The 18,974-nt window shown below is 36.8% G+C and overlaps 1 protein-coding gene across 5 annotated transcripts in view; it reads left to right on the top strand.

The window, feature by feature from the left end:
• LARS2 (leucyl-tRNA synthetase 2, mitochondrial) overlaps nucleotides 1-18,974 on the top strand; it is a 185,223-nt gene that overhangs the window by 71,564 nt on the left and 94,685 nt on the right. For all 5 annotated transcript variants that reach the window (XM_087945568.1, XM_026678478.2, XM_087945571.1 and 2 more), the window contains 4 exons: nucleotides 7,946-8,006; nucleotides 8,955-9,044; nucleotides 9,957-10,100; nucleotides 15,316-15,423. In XM_087945568.1, coding sequence (XP_087801694.1) covers nucleotides 7,946-8,006; nucleotides 8,955-9,044; nucleotides 9,957-10,100; nucleotides 15,316-15,423 — 403 coding nt within the window. The remainder of the gene's footprint in view (nucleotides 1-7,945; nucleotides 8,007-8,954; nucleotides 9,045-9,956; nucleotides 10,101-15,315; nucleotides 15,424-18,974) is intronic.

Raw genomic sequence — 18,974 nt, 5'->3', positions numbered from 1 at the left:
CGTACATTAGTCAATAATTCTTTTTTTTAAAAAAAAAAAACAAGTTTTATTAATTTTCAAAACACACAAGTCATCATTATCCATTACATATTTAAACCTTTTTCCATTATAAATTTAACAAGTCAGATGAACTATAATTCTGTTTTAAACCATTTCCATATAAACATACAAAAACCTCTTATCCAATTTCTCTTTATTTCTCTTTACTCTTATTCAATTTTATTATTATTATTTCATCTATTTCTTTCTGACTTAATTACCATTATTCTCATTCTATATTTCTGCAAGGTTTTATTAATTCTCCCCCCAAAAAAAACATATATACACAACACACAAAACATAAAAAAAATCTTTTTGGAAAGTAACTTGGACCCAGGTATCTCTCTCTTCATGGACTTCAACTGTATTCATGCTCATCTTACATGTCATTACTTATTTTATTTACCTAAGTCTTCTATATTAACTTCTCCACATATTTCACTCTTCTTAATTCTATCTTAATTAATCATCTTAATTTGAGTCATTATATTTGTATATTTTGTCCATTCTTTATTGTACCTTTGTCTCATTCCTTATATAAAAAAAGAAATTTCTCCTGAAATCACTAATCAGAGTATGATGTCTTTCTATCTCCCCACTAAATTAATCAAGTTAATCTTTAAAATACCACCCAATACCCAATCCGATTTTGCTTGGTACATTCTATCTGAATAATACATCCAGAATAATTAAATACATAGTTAAACAATAGATCTAAATATTAAAAACAAATACTATAATAAAAATTTTATAATAACATCAATACCATAATCTTATTAAACTCTTTAATTAAAACTCAATATTCTAAACCTCCCCTCATATTATTGAATTTTAAAACCAATCATTATTAACATTTCAACATTTTAATCTCTTATCAACTCTTAAGCCATTTAAGTTTTCTATTTCTAATACAATACTACAATATCATCTTATGTACCTTGCAAAATCTCTTTGAAGAAATTATACTTTATCCTTTATCCCTAAAAAGATTCCTTTTTCCCATTTAATTTCAAAACTTTGTAGCTTTTCTCCACCTTTTCCCTTTCTTTCTTCTCCCAACAAACCTTTCTACCCCGCCTTCTTCTAGCCTCTGCCTTACTGGCTTCCCTTCTCTGTCGTATTCCTTTTCCCTTTTGTTTACTATCCTTATATTGATTTTGCACCTTATTTTTCCCTTTCTTAAATGTTTTTTAAATCTTAAGTCCTTTATTTCTCTTCCTTTCCCTCTTCCTTCTTTCTTGGTCGAGTTCTGAGATTTATTAAAGATGGCTTCCTCTCCTTCTTCTTCTTCTGCTGTCTTCATCTGTTGTAATGTTTGTTGATAGTTAATAAGCGCCATTTCTAAAAAAAGGAAGGCTTCTTTCAAACCAGCTTTACCATTTTTTTTTGCTTGTTCATAATCTTTTCTCAGTTCCTCAATAGAAAGAGCCATTATAAATCTTTTCTTTTCCCCTTCTTTCTTCTTACAACAACCAGAATATTCCAAAGAAAAAATAAAACAGTCCCAAAGTTATCAATCAGTCCCAACCAAGGCAGAGTTCTCACTTTCTCCTCCTAGGGTAGTATCAATCAGAGAAAAAGAAAGTCCAAATCTGTTTCTTAAAATCTTATTGCAATATATTTTAGTCTTTCAATCCTTAAGGCATCTCCTCCAACAAAGTCTTAGCATACAAATATTTTTTTTAGTCCTCTCTTTTCCCACTCATCGCTCAAAGCCAGTTTTCACCTAAAAAAATAGGTTTCTTAATATTCACTTTTTATTCCGTACGAAAAGAGGGTAAGCTTTCCCTTCAGCACCATCAAACTGCCGCTTTTTTCCTCTTCTCGAAGGTATCATTCAGAAAGTCATACTTTTCAGGAATTTTGTTAAATATGTCTTAGAGTCCTAGGAACCAAGAAAAACTTTCTCCTATCAAACACTTTCTCCACTTCCTCCTGCGCATTCTTACCCGGCTGCCAGCTTCTTTGTGGCGGCCATTATGGACCGCCGCTTACACCGTCCTGGGAAAAGGGGTTCTGCCGGCCGGGGGGGGTCTGCAACACCCCAAAACCCTCTCTGGATCCCCCTACCTTCAGCTGCCCCTGCAGGGCAGCCTAGCTCCGTGCACCGTCCGGATCGAGCCCCAAAAGCGGCTAGCGCGGCAGGGATCGTGCAGCTTCGCGAATCCCTACCGCTCGCGAAGCCGACAAACCGGAAGTCCATTAGTCAATAATTCTGCTGACATCCATATCATATCTATTCTAGACCAGAATGTGTGCCTATTTGAATAAAAAGTATATTGCTTACTTTCCGCATTTCTCTCTCTCCATGCATCTTTTAAATTAAATTCTTCTGTTATTCGAAGGAAGGATTTTGGCTTTCTAACTTTCTTTGTTGTTTTCTGTGTTTTATAGTCCAACCAGTCATTAATTATTCCATTAAAATCTCCCATCATACAAATATTAACATAGTCCAATTCAATTATTTTTGTATGTAATTTTCTATAGAATTCTTCTTGTTTATCATTTGGGGCATAAATTGCAATTAAAAGTGTTTTAACTGTTATCTGTTATTTCCACCATCAAAATCCTTCCATCATCATCTGTGTAAATTAGTTCTGCCAAAATTGTTTCTTTAATATATAATACCAAACCTCTTTTTTTAGATTGTGCCAGCGACGTAAATAATTTCCCTAGTTTTCCTTGTTTTAGTATATATTCATGTTGTTTTTTAATATGTACCTCTTGTGAGCAGATTATATCAAATTTTAATTTTTCTAATTTATGAAATACTTTCCTTCTTTTAGTAGCCAAATTAAGTCCATTTATGTTAATCATAATCAATTTTCTTTCATCCATGTTAAGCTTTGTAAGAGGGTTTTATTGCTCTAGTAGGTCTCAATTCTCGTTGTTCTCTGGGTTCATTGCCTACTGCACCTTCTTTTTCTTTTTCAATTATTGCTATACAATCCTCTTGGAACTCAATTAGTGACTTTTCCTTTCTTTCTTCTTCCTCCTTTTCTCTAAAGTATTCTAAGTAGAATAGCTCAGCTTTTCCAACTGTGTCAATTCTGTGTCTTTGTTCCTGCCAAGTGAACAAGAGGCCTTCTGGCATCAGCCATCTGTAGTTTACTCCTCCTTTAAGTAACTCTTTAGTCAAGAATAAATATTCTCTTCTCATCTCTCTTGCTCTTCTTGGTATCTGTTTCAGCACCACAATTTGTTTATATTTTAGTGTTTTCTCTCTCGCCACCTGAAGTATCTGTGTCTTAATAATCTTCTTAGCAAATCTAATGTGAACTTCTCTTGGTAATCTATTCCTCGTTGCATATCTTGTGTAGACACGAAACACTTCGTCCACCCCATCCATCATCTTTTCTTTGGTTATTTCCAGTGCTTCTGCCAATATTTCTGCCATTATTTCAGCAAGAGTTTCACCTTTTCCTTCTATATTTTGAAATCTTAGATAAAATTCTGATTTGTCTATTTCCCATCCTGCCCTTCTTGACATCTGCCCTTCTTGACATCGCTCAAACACATCTGCCCTTCTCAACATCGCTCAAACGAATTATCAATATCTCCTATTTTCTTATCTCTTTGTATATCTTCTTCAATTTTTTTGAATCTGTCTTCTTACTTCATCATCATCTGTTGAATATTTTCCACTTTTTCATCTCTTTTCAATTTTTTGCTCAATTTTCTGAATTTCTTGCATAATTGTCTGTAATGTCACTTCCTTCTCTTTCTCTTTTTCCTGTTGTAATATTGTTTGTATAGATCGTTGTCCTCCAGATGGTAAGGGAGTTGGTATTGAAGAAGCTGGAGCTGTTGTCTTTCTACTCATCTTGTAATGCTTATCTGTAAAGAAAGAGAGAGAAAAAAGAGGAAAAAAGAAAAAAAAATGAAGAAAAAAAAACGAAGGCAAGCAATTGCCACTCCAAAGGAAAAAAGGAAAAAGAAAATCTTCAGGCACTTGTATACCTTAATCCAATTAGTTGCAATGGTAGATATAAAAAGTAAAAATCAAAAAGAAAAAAGAAAAATGTTCTATATGTTCCTCTTAATAAACAAAAAGAAAACCAAAATAAAAGGTTTACATTCTAGTTCCTGGTTTAAAAAGTTAAATCAGATTGAATTAAGTTGTAATTTTGACATACATGATTTCAGCAATTTCTTACTCAGTTATATGATTAAAGCCTCTTATTTCCAAAATCGTCACTTCGTGATCTGCAGAGTCCAGGGAGGTTGAAATGCTCTTATATCACTTTGTCCTCATTTTGAGTCTTGCTATCAAACTTTTGTATGAAGCTTGCCCTATTTAGAATCTAGAAGGACATTGCTGGCAGATTATGTTATATAGAGGCATGCAAAAGTGCCTCTGATTTTGTGGGTATTTATTAAGGACTGTGATGGTGCTATTGGTGTAGATGTGAAGTCAAAGTAGACATCTGGGTTTGTTGCAGGCTAACATGGGAGTGTTAGCATCATTGTCATATTGTTTCTTGTTGTTTGTGATAGTCTGCTTCGGATTAGTTAATAGTCTGTATGCTGGTATGGGCAGTTCCTGAGAAAGTGCAATGTAATAATCCATTACGGGCTGCACTGAATTAATAATGAATTTGAGTGGTTTGAATTGTGAGCTGTTGTAGATGACAACTAGTGGTGCTTGTGTGTTTGTAGCCTGATTTTTAATTATTGTTATTATCACGTTTATTGGTTGCCCATCCTGCTGTTCAAGCTAACAGAGCAGCTTAATAAAACCTGGAAATTGATCTATTGATTTGTTTACTGGTCTTGTTGGAGAAATAATTTAATTCCATTGGGTGGTTAGTTCAACATCCAAAGACTGAAACTTCTGTCAGCATAACCAACTTATTTTTCCTTCCTTTTCATTACCTCATCCCAATTTAAATCTTACATCAATATACAGTGGAGTTCAAGGTTCTGTCTTGAGTCTAGTGCTCTTCTAAATAAACGACCTATATGAAGAAATTGAATGAAATCTGCTGATGACACAAAGCTGGGGAAGATTTCGGACAGTTTAGAAGATAGAACCAAAAGGCTGTTGATAGACTTGAACATTGGGTCCTATTTAACAAGATGTTTAGAGACAAGAAAAATAAGACCTTTCACTTAAATAGTAAAAAACAGATTTCAGATACAAGATCCACATACAGGATAATCAATGACTCTTTCACAGTAATGCCTGTGAAAGAGATCTAAATATTCTTTTTTAAAAAAATACAATTTTTATTTTTATTTCTTTAGATACATCTTTGGGTGAACAGTGAGCAGTGTAGTTCCAGTTTTTTTTAACATTTGAATTCAAACGTGACCATAATTACATATTCAGCTTTCCTATCTTTCTTATCATATCATTACCTATTACCAATTTTTTTATTCAATATTCTCATATGTTACTTTATATCAATCTCTATATTCTTAATCATTTTAATGTATATTCTTGTATTTGTCATATTTGCAAATTTTATCAAATTATATCATTCAATTTGTTATTCATGAATTCTTCTTAATTTATACTTCCCCTTTTTAATATTAATTTTGCCAGCATTTGCCAGGGTGTTATTTTTGTATTCAATTGTCCGATTGTCCTGCAATCTTTTTTTAGACCACCATCTTTCTTTGATCTTTGAAGCCAATATCCTTAAATCTTTATTTCTCAAGTTTAATCAGTCTATTCCTTTTCAAAAAATAAAAAAAAATCCAAAAAATCCAGGGATAGTATCTTTATATATTCCTCCACTGTTTTAGTTTTAATATTTCCACTTTCTAGGGTCTTGTTATAATACAGGTCATAAAGTTTATGGGATCTGCAGGATTTTTCTTTTAACAGCAGGTGGTGTTTGTTGAGGTAATTCCCTGTTAGGAGAATGAGCGCATATAGGGAGATGTAGTTGAGAGTAGTACATAAGTGAATAATACACACACAGCACACAGATACACTGTACAGTAAATGTAGGTTTTTACTTCCAGAAACTTTCAAGCAAAGTTCAAGATAAGCAGTCCAAAGTCATTCACAGGTAAGATCAGTCAGTTTTCAGTCCAGGGATAATCCAATAACAAAGTACAGTGTCAAAAACAGTTCAGTATCAGATTTACATCAATTCCAAGAATAACAGTCATTAGAAGGAATGGCAATACTCTCCAACAGAAGGAAACAGAGACTCACAGAGACTTCTTTTGAGACTAAGACTAAGACAACCCAGGTTTCTGGCTCCATCTTATGGCCGCTTGAGAAACCACACCCAATTACAGATTTAGTATTTTCTTAAAGATACAGTATTAAAATGTCTATCCTGGTTTATATATTTCCAACCCAAATAGCTGTTAGGTGACTTACATTCCTAACAGTGTTCTTAATCCAGTTTTCACTTTCTATCTTTTTTTTCTGTTTCTTTAAACTTTCATTAACTTTGCCAATTTTTTCAAATGTTCCTTTTTTTCCACAGTCAATTTCAGCATTTTAAATAATGCCTATTCAGTGCCAAATCCTGTACAATCACCAATTCCAATTTTATATTCTTTTTTTCTCTTTGGATTATTTCCTTTCAGTTTAAATATTAACAATTAAGTTCTTTATGTTTCCCAAATTTTTCTCTAACTTTAAGGTTGCTGCTAGTACAGTTCTTTGTGAGATCTCTTTCCTGTTATTTTTATCAGGGTTACCTTTTGTAGTTCGCAGTATTTTCAGACTGTCTCCCGTCTTCATGGCAGCCATTTTAGGCTACCGCTACAGCTCATCTTCGAAGGGGGTTTTCCTCACCAGGGAGGAGAGATGCGGCTCCCCTGAACCTTTCTTCACCACCCCTCCAGGTGGTTCCAGTCCCGATTGGGGCCCTCCAATAAGGAGAACTCGAAGCGAAGCCATGGACAATCGCGGTCTTTACTCCGACTGTGCAGAAGTATAGCCGGAAGTCGAGATCTAAGTATTCTGATGGACCATTTAAATATGAATCAGTAGTGTGTCTCAGATGTGGTGTCAATTGTCTGGAGCAATCAAATTCAACTGAATGAATTGCCATCTGAGCAGGCAGAGGAAGTGAGGCTGGCAGAAATCAACGGACACAGCCACTGTTGCTTTTCAAAGAAAACTGTTGCTCTTTTCCAACACTAGCTCAAGGGCTGCAAAGAAAGAGTAAAGGCATTCTGCAAGACTGCTCAGGCAGAAAGTCTACTAAATGAAGACTAAAGGAGACATGATAACATTCTTCCAATACTTGAAGGACTCCTATAGGCAAGAGTATGTCAATTTACTCTCCATAGCACCTGAGGGCAGAAAACAGTGGCTGAGAGCTCATCAGAGGGAGATTCAATCTGGAACTAAGAAGAAACTATTAAGCAGTGGAACAGCTTGCCCACAAGAATTTGTGCTTCATCACTGGAGATTTTTAACAAAATATTGGGCAACCATTTATCTGAGATAAGAACCCCTGACTTGGGCAAGCGGCTGTACTAGAAGATATCCAAGGTCCATTCCAACCCCTGTGACCAGTTTAGTTATTTCATGAATCTGATGAAGGGAGATATAACTCATGAAAGCTCATACCCTAATGAAATTAATGCAGCACTTTAAAAAAGAGAAGTAAATTATTGTAGGAAGGATACAGAGAAAATCCCAATGTTAATAATATATGCGGTAAATATATATGTTATTAGAATTTGTGTATAAATTGGTTTTGCTCAAAAACCTGGGATTATGCATATATTTGTCTGATTTTGTCTCTTAAATTGAATGGAGAAAGTCACTGAGTTGTCTAGCAAAGTAATAAGCTTGCATAAATATTCTAGCAGAATAAATTATAGTTAAAACTAGTGTGCAGATTGGAGAAACTCTTCCTGTTCTAACTATCATGGTTCATATTGGATAATTGATAAATTTTCACAAAGATTTTGTTTTGCTTTGCAGTAATATTCAACATATGCGAGAGCAGCTTGATGTATTAGGCTTGTCTTTCAGCTGGGATCGGGTAAGGTTTTTTAAAATAAATAAATATTTACATTAATATTTTATATTTAAAGTGAAATTGATATATTTTAGCATGTAATTTGCCTATAAACTATCTAAAATGTGCAGATTCATAATTTTAAAACTATGTGAAGCAACTCTTTTTCTATGATTTCTTTTATATTAATTTTACTGTGATTTTTTTTATATTAATTTTACTGTGTGACTATAGGCTTAGATACAGTATGGTAGGCTGGAGAAAATATTTCATAAGCACATAAATATTAAATATTTTATATACCATAAGATTAACTGTGATAAAATCCTCTCCTGAGAGATAAGACATATATAAACAGAGCTATGAAAGAAAAGAATAAAATTGGTAGGGAATTACTTTTGTACTCAAATCCTGTTACTGTTCTTTGCTTTGATTTAGAAAGCTGCTTACTTTTGTTTGTGTCCAAAACAATGCTTTGATCCTCACTATTGGCACCAAAATTAGAGGTATACCAAATATTTTGGGGACAAAATACTCAGAGCCTCAAAATATTTTGGAAAAGCGATCACCTACTTTGAAAATAGTTTGACCTTAAAACATCCCATTTTGACCATGAAACAGAAATTGGAATAAGCCAGAACAGGATCAAAGCACTTTTAGCAAATGTTATTTCAAGATAAGGACACTTCAGTGGTGGGGTGTGTGTGAAATGCATTGATTAAAAAATATTTTTTGTAGGTTTGATTAAAACTTTTGCAGTATCTTAACAAAATGCCTTTTTGCTTACCTGTCAAAGTTCTATGTGTGGATTTTAATAAAATCCCTATTCTGTCCTTCCCTAGAGTCACCTTATAGGGGAAATGAGTGACATAAAAATGCTAGACTCCTTTCACAAAGAACATTTGAGTTCTGCATCAGATGATTGGTAATAACATACTGTGTTGATTTGATAGATTTTTTTTATTTTTACAGGAAATAATCACTTGCTCTCCTAAGTACTACAAGTGGACGCAATATCTTTTTATTAAGCTTTATGAAGCTGGTTTAATCTATCAGAATGAAGTAAGTTTTAATATTGTTTTACAAACTGATATTGTAGATTACCTTTCCAAACTTCAGTAACGATTGCTTGTGAAACAGGTATGAAGCTCAAAAGATAAAAACTGTAGATTCATAAAAGAAATGAGAAAGATTATTTGCTTTGTACTTAAACATTTCTTCCACTACTTTTCAGTGTTTTTACCACAATTATGATAAATTATACATTATACAAAGAAATAAAACAATACAATTAATAACACCTCAGTAAAAATGATACATAGCATTATGTATTATATAACATTAAAGAATCACAGGAGTTAGATTTAAAAAAAACATTTCCATCAGAACAAATAAATTTGTATGCCAGGCAACCTTCTTTGAAGAGAATGCTGGGCTATCATAGTAAAGAAGGTTTTTCTGTCCATCTGAGGATGTCTCGCTTCAGAAAGAAAATGCTACAGTGGGAGGAGGGTTTCAAAAAATGTAAGCTAGATTCACATATTGCACTCTAACAGTGTTTGTTTTAATTATTGTTTATTGGATAAGGTATAGTGTCCCAATTCAGAAAAATAAAAACATATCTTAGATATAACCATGGTATAATCACAACTGGATTCACATGATTTAGCATTATATACTTTGCAGGTTTGTAAATGAACTTTCAGGCATTTTGGTCCCAATCTCAGTAGAACATTTGGCTAAACATCAACTTCTTGCATTGGCCTGGAAATGATTAGAGAATAAGCAAAATGTGATTTTAACATAGGAGAGTAAAAGATCGCTTGAGTATAAGGGGTAACTGGCTTTGGAAAATTAGTAGATGTTTAAGGGTTCATGAAGTATAAATATTTGTGCCAATCTCCTACTTGAAAAATTGGCCAATGAGTTTGCTCGTGCTAGTATTTCTTTTCTCTGTTTTTGGGCATCACTTAGGCAATGGTGAATTGGGACCCAATGGATCAGACTGTCCTTGCTAACGAACAAGTTGATGAAAACGGCTGTTCATGGCGTTCAGGAGCAAAGGTGGAAAAAAAATACCTTAAACAGTGGTTCATTAAGACAACTGCTTATGCAAAGGTGTGAGTATAAATGATTTTGGAGAAGGGAGATACTGTAGTCATCAAAAATTCTAAACCACAAGCAAACCCAAAGATCTTTGTAGGAATAGAAATCAGTATCAGTACATCTGTATAGAATTAGTGTCTTCTCTTCTGTGGTACCTTTATAGCTGCTTCCAAAAATGGATAGGGTTGCATTAATGTAATGTTCTTAGGGCACCTTGCTTCTCTAAAGAATGTCTTTTTTGTGAACAAATGTGTTAAAATGACAGGTCATGCTAATCCAATAAAAATTGTCCTTTTATGGTAGTTTTTTTATATTCAGTCACAAACAAAGCACATTTCTGTGTATAATAAAGATGAACTAAATATCTTAAATCCTGATTTAGCTACACAAAAGAATATAATTGAGTATACAATTTATACATTCCACATTCCACGAGATTTTTTAGCTAAATGCAGATTCCACGTTTGACATTTTTCTGAATTACCTCCTCCCTTTAAAAATATTATTCAACATTTTACTTAATATTTTTTTTTCTATTTTATGACCTTAACTGTCTATTAAATACATTTGTTGCCGTAATATAAATTCTGAAGTGATCTTATATGTACAAACCCATCTTCCCCCTCCCTCTTCTATCAGGGACCTTTCCTTTGAGTTGGGATTCAGAGCTTAGTGAATCAGGTGGGAGGTCATATTACAAATGATAAGAAAGAAATTGCTCATCAGATAGCTTCTTATAAAAAAATCATGTTATACTTATAATCTTTTCAATACTATGGTTTATTAGTAGCTTTCCATAAGTTGGAAGAATAATTTTTAATTCTTACTTTTAATGACTCGCATGTTGCTTTTGTTATTCAATAGTGGACAATTTAACTATATAAATTGTATTTGAAGGCAAAAGAGCAAGACAGCGAGAAAAAAATGGAAATGTTCTGGATAATAATAATTTCTCTTTGCAACATCACTTACCAGTTTTCTTTATCATTTTTATTTTTATTATATAAAATACAAAGAAGAAAAGAAAAAATTGGAAGTTAAGGAGCGGGAAAGGCGAAAAGGCGGTGTGAGATACAAGGGGAAAGAGAGAAAGAAAGAAAAGGGGACATTGACTTCCAACTTCTCTTAGCACAGTACAAGATAAACAAATCTCATATCAGTTTTCAATCTAGGTTATCACTTTACTTGAAACACCCAGCCCTATAATTCCCTTTTCTCACTGTCTCTTAGCAACTAGTATTATTGACTGACACTTTCCAACCATGTCAAAATTGCTTCCCATAGCGCTAGAATTATGCATTATAAATGATATATTTCTTTAAACCTTAGTTTGTAGTGTAAAAAAGAATAAAAGAAGGTATCTTTATTTTTTCTTTCTCACTTTTTACATTCAAAAAGACATTTGGATTACTGTTTAATGGCTGCCTTAATTTTCATTGTCTATTTTAATATCAAAATGCCTGATAGAAATGAAAAACTGGTTAAAATTGTCTCTCTGTTTCAATAGATGAAGGTATATATATGCTTGTTTACAGGCATGATATTCTTCCGATTAAAATCGGAATTCCGATCTTTTTGGAAATCGCCCCCTCCTTTCCCCCCACCCCTTCTTCTCCTCCTTCCCCTCCCCTCGGAGGCCCCAAGTCAGGAGTGGAGTGGAGCTGCGCTGGCGGTAGCAACTCCTGACAGCCCCAGCCGGATACCTGAGCGGAGCCCGGGTGGTGCGAGTGGAGGCCGCTGAGCGGCAGGAAAAGGAAGCTGGGCCAGCCACAGACCAGCCTCCGTGCAACACGCCGCCGCCCGGCCCTGGCGAGGGAAAGCAGCGGGCGCTCCCCGGGCGCGCGGCGGGGGGTCTCTTTTGGCCGGCCCCGATTTTTTTTTCAGAGCGGAATATCATGCCTGTGTTTAGTATGCTTACTTTATGAAATTAACGTTGTTTCCTTTTATGTTTATTTACAATAATTAATTTCAAATATACCAGTGACATTTTTCATCAAACATATCCCACATTGAATACCTTATACTCTAGTTTCTGTCTCAAAGTAATTGTTCTGGATTTTTCTTTAATTTGTAAAACAGGATCACCTCATTTTCTGTGGCTAAATTCAAACTTGCATTTTGGATTTTTTTATTTGCATCTTGTTAATCATCTAATTCTAAACCAAATTATCTTCCTTTTATTGAGAGAGAAATTGCAAATATGCTATCCACCTGGAAGTTGAATTCAGTTTGTTTTCTTTAATCTAAAATTTAAACTCTTTTTAAAAAAGAACCGTGTAGTCCCTCAGAAGTCTTCTGGTTTTATTTTCCCTGCTCATATAATTTTCATGTAATTGGGCACAGATGTAACAAACCAATCCAACGAATGATAGTCAATTGGCTCAGAAATAAGTCATGTGCCCGTACAGTACATGTCTGCCTTGCTTCTCTTTTTCCTATTTCCTATTGCTCATTGTATTCATTAAAGCCTCAGTTACTTGTGACAAATCAGAAAAAGCACAATAGACTATTGCATTATATTTATACGCTAGTTTAATTTAAGAGGAGGCACAATGGTTCAACAGTTAAAGACAATGAGATTGTCAGCTGGAAAGCTGACAGCCAGGGTTTGAGACACGAGCACCATGCAACTGGGTGAGTTCCCATTACTTGCCCCAGCTGCTGCCAACCAAAAAGTATACAAATGAAAGTAGATAATTAGGTACCACTTCAGTGGGAGGGCAACTTCGGACAATGGTGGCTCCTTTGGCTAAGAAATGGAGATAAGCACCACTTTCTAGAGTCAGACAGGACTGGACAGTACCTATATAAATTTAAAATAATATATTTTATATTATCGTACGGTACATATATTTCTGCAAATTGAATAGTGTCATATTTGAGTTTTGCACCATGGCTACCATTGCTTGTTTCAATTCTATTATGGTTATCTCTTTAGATAGGCTTTCCCTTAATTCTTCTGCTATTAATGAGCTCCCTTCCTCTTTCAAATACTCTCTTATCTTCTCATCTACCTCCTCATTTTTATACAAACCTTCAAAATATTGGTATGCAATCTTTTTTCCCCCCTTCCATTGCTCCATCCTCATTTTGTAATTGATGTATTAGTCTTTTCTCTCTCTTTTTAGTCTATGCGCAAGCCATCTTCCTGGTTTATTTGCTTGCTCAAAAAAGGGTTGTTTAGCTGCTTTTAAGTTTTTCACCATTTCTTCTTGTTCTAATATGTAATGTTTATGTTTAGTTAAAGTCAATAGTTCTTTAAATTTAGTGTTTTGTGGTGTTTTCTTTAGCTGGGTTTCTAAATTTTTAATTTCTTCTTGTAATGTATTTTGTTGTTTCCACCTCTCTTTGCTTCTTTTGGCTGTATATGAAATTATAATTCTGCCTATGTAGGCTTTCACAGTATCCCAAAGATTTTGTATTGATCTGTGTTGTCTAGTGTTTTCGTTGAAAAATAGTTCTAATTCTTTTCTGAATTTCGGAGTAAATTCTTTATCTCTTAATATTTGTGTGTTTAAAGTCCATCTTCATTTTGTTTTTTTTCTGACCTCTCCAGGTTATTTTAAGTGGGTTGTGCTCTGCCCAAGTGTTTGGTATTATTTCTATGTCTTCCACTTCTTTTCCTATTTCCCAATCCATCCAGGCCACAAGTGGTGTAGGTTAGAATAGAAGGTGAATTGTCTTTTATCTTCATTCAGTTGTCTCCATACATCTATTAAGTTGAGTTCTGCTATCATTTTGAAACACGTTTTTGGTAATAATCTTTTCTTTCTATTTTTCTTTTTTGCTACTATAGTCTTTTTTATGATCTACTATTGCATTATAGTCTCCTATGATGCATATGTCTCTTTGTTCTGTTTCAGTAATCTTCTTGTGTAATTTTTTATAAAACTCTTGTTGATTTTCATTGGGTGCATATATTACTATTAATAGTACTGGTTTTTGGGCTATCCACATTTCCATCATTAGTATTCTTCCTTTGGGATCTGCGAAGATTAACTTTGTTTTTATTTCCTCCTTAACATATACGGCTACTCTCCCCCCAAAAAAAAAAATCTGCTGGTGCTATATATAGTTTTCCTAATTTAGGACATTCTAAATATTTTTCGTTTGTTTTTTGGATATGTGTTTCTTGTAAACATACTATGTGTACTTTTGGTTTAATTAGTTTTGCCAATTTTTTTTCTCTTCATTGACGAATTTAATCCATTTATATTTATCAATAATAGTTTGATTTCTTCTCCCATCCTCTTAATTTTTTTCTTAGTCTTTGTCATCTGTTGGCTCTTGTGTCTCTTTGATTGAGTTCCCTGAACTCTTTGATTGTTATGGGTAAAACACGAGGGAAGAGTATTAAGTATGTTAATCACCTTGACTTACAAAAATAATAAAGATAGGATAAATAAATAAGCAAATCTGAAGATAGAATTACATCAAACCCTACTTAATTTTTTTTCTTTGCTTCTGTAGTGGGCTTGTCTGATGTAAGAGTTCATCTATTCCATCTTTAGCTTGACAATAGATAAAGTTCAGACACTCCAAGAGGAAAACATAAAGCAAATACTGCACGTTATTCTAATACTTATAATAAGCCTAACATACGTGTGTGTGTGTGTGTGTGTGTGTGTGTGTGTGTGTGTGTATGCGTGCATGCACACACACATGCACACTTACATGTGTGTGTATATCATTATTATAATCCTTAGAATAATATGCAGTATTTGCTTTATGTTTTTTTTCAAAGTCCTGGTAGCTGCTTACTAAGAAAGCTAGATCTTCACAGAATTTTATTACAAATGTATTGAAAGGAGAAAAGGGATTAGATTATAATAGTCTTGAAAAGAGGATAGGGTTAGGGTTAGGGTTTATCATTAGGATGGGGATTCCTTGATCTTCTTGCTAACCCTCCATTCATAAAGTAGAGAGGCCATCATCTTCCTGATAAAGAGGGAATGTGCAGATAGCTCTTTTCCAAGCTGGGAATTCTTTTACACTATTAAAAGTAATACTAAAACCTAGGTAGTCTTTTATATATGATAAAAGTTATTTAAATTCAAGGAAGAATACTATCCCTGTACTACTTTTAGGGGTGATTGCAGATGCTAACTGCCTGTGTATTTTTCATAAGTACTCTTAGATATATAGAGGCCATACACAATTTGTTCTGTACAAATGTTCTTGTTCTTTAATGTCAATGATTTAAGATGTCCTCTTACCATTATTACAGGCCCTGCTTGACGGTTTATCAAATCTCCCCAAATGGTATGGAATAAAGGAAATGCAAGCTAATTGGCTTGGGGATTGCACTGGATGTTATTTTGAGTTTATGCTGAAAGTAAGTTGTTCCTGGGAAATCACTGAAAAGTATTTTCCCCAATAAATTGCAAATGTTTGAAAGCTGTTAGAATTTATCTGTGAAATATGGGTAGACATCCCCCCTGGTAACGGATTGTATGAAGAGTAATTGAAATGCCCACTGGTGTACTTTCTGACAGCAGAAAATAATAATTTTTAAATATTTTTCCTCTCTCTGCCACTGACAGTTGATTTTAGTGTGCTCAAAATGGCGGCCAGGGGAGCTGATCATGAATTGTCAGCACCTCAGCAGAGCAGAGAGAAAGCTGCCAGATGATCCCGGGTCTGCTGGTTTAGAGACAGCAGCCAGAATTAGAGCCAGAGCCCTAGCCCCTAAAAGACCTTATAGGGCAGAGGAGAGACAGGCCAGGTGCAGACAGAAGGCCTTAGACAAAGAATTAAACAAGGCTCTGAGGGGATCCAAGATGGCTGACAGCAGTGCCATATCTCCTCAGATTCCCCAGGAAAGCATGCAGCTAGACCAATTAGCAAATAATAGACAGTATTTGACAGCCTGGTCACCCAGTGGCTTAGTTAATCAAGATTTGCAGGGAAACCTCCAAATTATGGCAGAGGCTGCTTATTCTGTTTCTGAGCAGTCAGAAGGGCTTATGCAGCTGGTCAATCTTTCAGCAGAATAAGATCTGTGCCAGAGGTCACTTTTATGCCTAAACTGTGGGATTTTGCCCTGAGGAGACTCGGACTTAAGAGATGCCAGCCTTTATGAAAGCTTGGATCTCCCAAGCCATTAGACAAGAAATTCAAGCAGAATTGAACCAACAGTGCCAGTTATCATCTTTGGACACTGACAGAGGCATTCCTTAGGTACGTTGGCAACCCTCGGGGGAGCAGCTGACCTACCACAGAGATTGTTCTCCATCTCCCTCGGGGAGGAGCCAGTCTTGTGTTCCGAAATGGACTCCCACCGGAAAGGGACTTTTCGGAAGATGAGACAGGGGCAGCAGGCACCCCCTTATTTAGGGGCCTTTTCCAGCTGGCTCTATTTAAGACTGGTGATTAAGGCTAAGAACATGTCTAAAGAAGGACACAGTCGCCCAAGAAGGAGAAGAGCAGGAGGATTATATCTCCACTGAGAAAACATCAGTGGTGTGTGCTGTTCCTGTGCCCTAGATGTTTTTGGATGTGTTCAAGAGGCAGTGGGCCTCCCTAGGGGTGTACACTTGCCCTAGTGGGTCGGAGATGACTCTGTTTAATGAAAATCAAGATCTTTTGGACATCATTGAGGTGCCAAAGGTGGATGGCTCAGTTGCGGCTCTAGCATCCTCATTGGTCAAACCACCGGACGTGAAAGACGCATTAAAGGGGGAGGGCCGGAAGGAGGAGATGGCACTCTGCAGGTTGCATCAGGACGACACCTGGGCCATCAGAGCATCCACAACTGCGTCCTTTTTCACACAGGCCTCTCTGCGGTGGCTGAGGCAATTGCAGGGCAGAATTCCACATGAGGACCTTAGGTGCATCAGGATCTAAATAAGATAATAACCACAGCACAATTGACAGCAGAGGCTATGCTCACTGCAGCCAAATTTTCATTCAGGGCCATTGTCTTTTCTGTAACAGCACGTAGGATTCTTTGGCTACGAAATTGGCAAATGGACTCCAGGAACAAATGGAAGCTGGCGTCAGCCCCCTTTAAGGGGGGGAGGTTTTTTAGGGAGTCTCTGAATCCCTTTTTAATGGAGGCCAGACACAAGCGAAAGATCCTCTCTTCTCAGGGAAGGCGTTTTGATTACCGCCCTTCACCCTATTTCAGGAGGCCCTCCTTTAGACAGGGGAAGGTTGGGGCGAGCTTTCCCCGTCCAAATAGTGATTTCAGTGATCTTCTCAGGCTGATAGACAAGCCTTTGCTGCCAGAGGCCAGAGGTCCTTCCAGTAGGACATTTAGATACAACAAGTGATGCCAGAGACATCTATCCCATAGGGGGCTATCTGGGTCTCTTCTGACAGAAGTGGGAAGAGAGTACGATGGACACTTGGATCCTGGCAATTATACGATCAGGACTCACCCTGGAATTTCTTTCTCCCCCGGTCTTTATGTGCTACCCAGTCTCCAAGGACCCAACGAAGAGGGCACCCATGGAATCGGCAATCCAGCCTTTGCTGGATATCCACGCCATCCAGCCGGTTCCAGTGAGCCAGAGGGGACAGGGATTTTATTCCATTTTGTCATCCCAAAGGCCTCGGGGTGGTGGTGATTAATTCTCAATTTGAAAGGATTCAACAGGCATCTGATATACCGAAGATTCAAGATGCACTCCCTTCACTCAATTCTCAAGGGAATTCGTAAGGGAGACTTTTTGGCCTTGGTAGACCTGATGGAGGCCTACCTCCATGTGCCCATCCATTCAGACCACCGTCAGTTCCTGAGGTTTTGCTATGGAATCCACCACTTTCAATACAGAGCTGTTCCATTCGGCCTGGCATCAGCCCTGTGGACATTTACCAAGCTCCTGACGGCTGTAGTGGCATACCTCCATAAGGATACAGTGTTATCCGGATGACATCCTGATAGAATTCTCTTCCCAATTCTAGGTGGAGAAGGATTTGATAACAACAAATCAGGATACTTCGGGAGCACGGGCTCTCAATAAATCTGGACAAATGCCACCTGGTCCCGTCGACTCATTTTGCACGGTTTCCAGGACTGGGAGTGGAAGAGGTCAACGCTCTCTGGTGCAGGTGGTCCCAGGGGCTAGTGTATGCCATCCCTCCTTCCGCTGATCCCAGGGACAATCAGAAAGGTACTGATAGAGAGGGCGGAGGTTTTGTTGGTAGCCCCTTACAGGTCCCGGCAACCTTGGTTTGCCGATCTGGTGGGCCTGTTGGTCGACAGACCTTGGAGAATTCCCCCAAACAGAGTCTCCCTCAGCCAGGATCCAATTGATCATCCCGAGCCAGAATGGTTCCAGTTGACCGTCTGGCTCCTGAAATGGGAGAGGTTTTCCAAAAAGGTCATTCAGATGATCCAGGCGGCCAGACAACCTTTCACAGCCAGAATATACGATGCCATGTGGAAGATTTTCTGTGGTTGGTGGCCTAGCCACCGATTGGAGCCCACTTCGGTGTCAGTGGCAGATGTGTTGGAGTTTCTGCAAGATGGTTTGGACAGAGGTCTCTCCACCAATACCTTAAAGAGACAGGTGGCCACTTTGGCCTCGGTACTTTCATTCGAGGACTCACACTCTTGCCCAACACCCCAGGGTGAGAGCCTTCCTTCAGGGAGCCATGAATTTGAAGCCTCTGATGGGACTTGCCGAAGGTCTTGCAGGTGCTGACTTCTTCTCCATTTGAACTTTTGTGTGAAGCCAGCCTGCATCTACTCACGTGCAAGGTGTCATTCCTAGTGGCCATTACATCGGCCAGGTGTATCTCAGAGTTGGCAGGCTTATTAGTTAGAATGGATCTCTGTGTTTTTCTTGTGGACAGCATGGTTCTGTAGTTGGACCCTACCTTTCTGCCCAAGGTGAACTCCTTATTCCATTGTTCACAGGAGTTGATTTTGCCTGACTT

This window comes from Notechis scutatus, chromosome Z (genome assembly GCF_049901735.1).
Source record: "Notechis scutatus isolate UNSWTSFEM ecotype Mainland chromosome Z, rNotScu1.2, whole genome shotgun sequence".
In the NCBI taxonomy this organism is placed as follows: Eukaryota; Metazoa; Chordata; class Lepidosauria; order Squamata; family Elapidae; genus Notechis; species Notechis scutatus.
The sequence above is the reverse complement of the archived record's forward strand: the minus strand, read 5'-3'. Positions and strand labels throughout refer to the sequence as shown.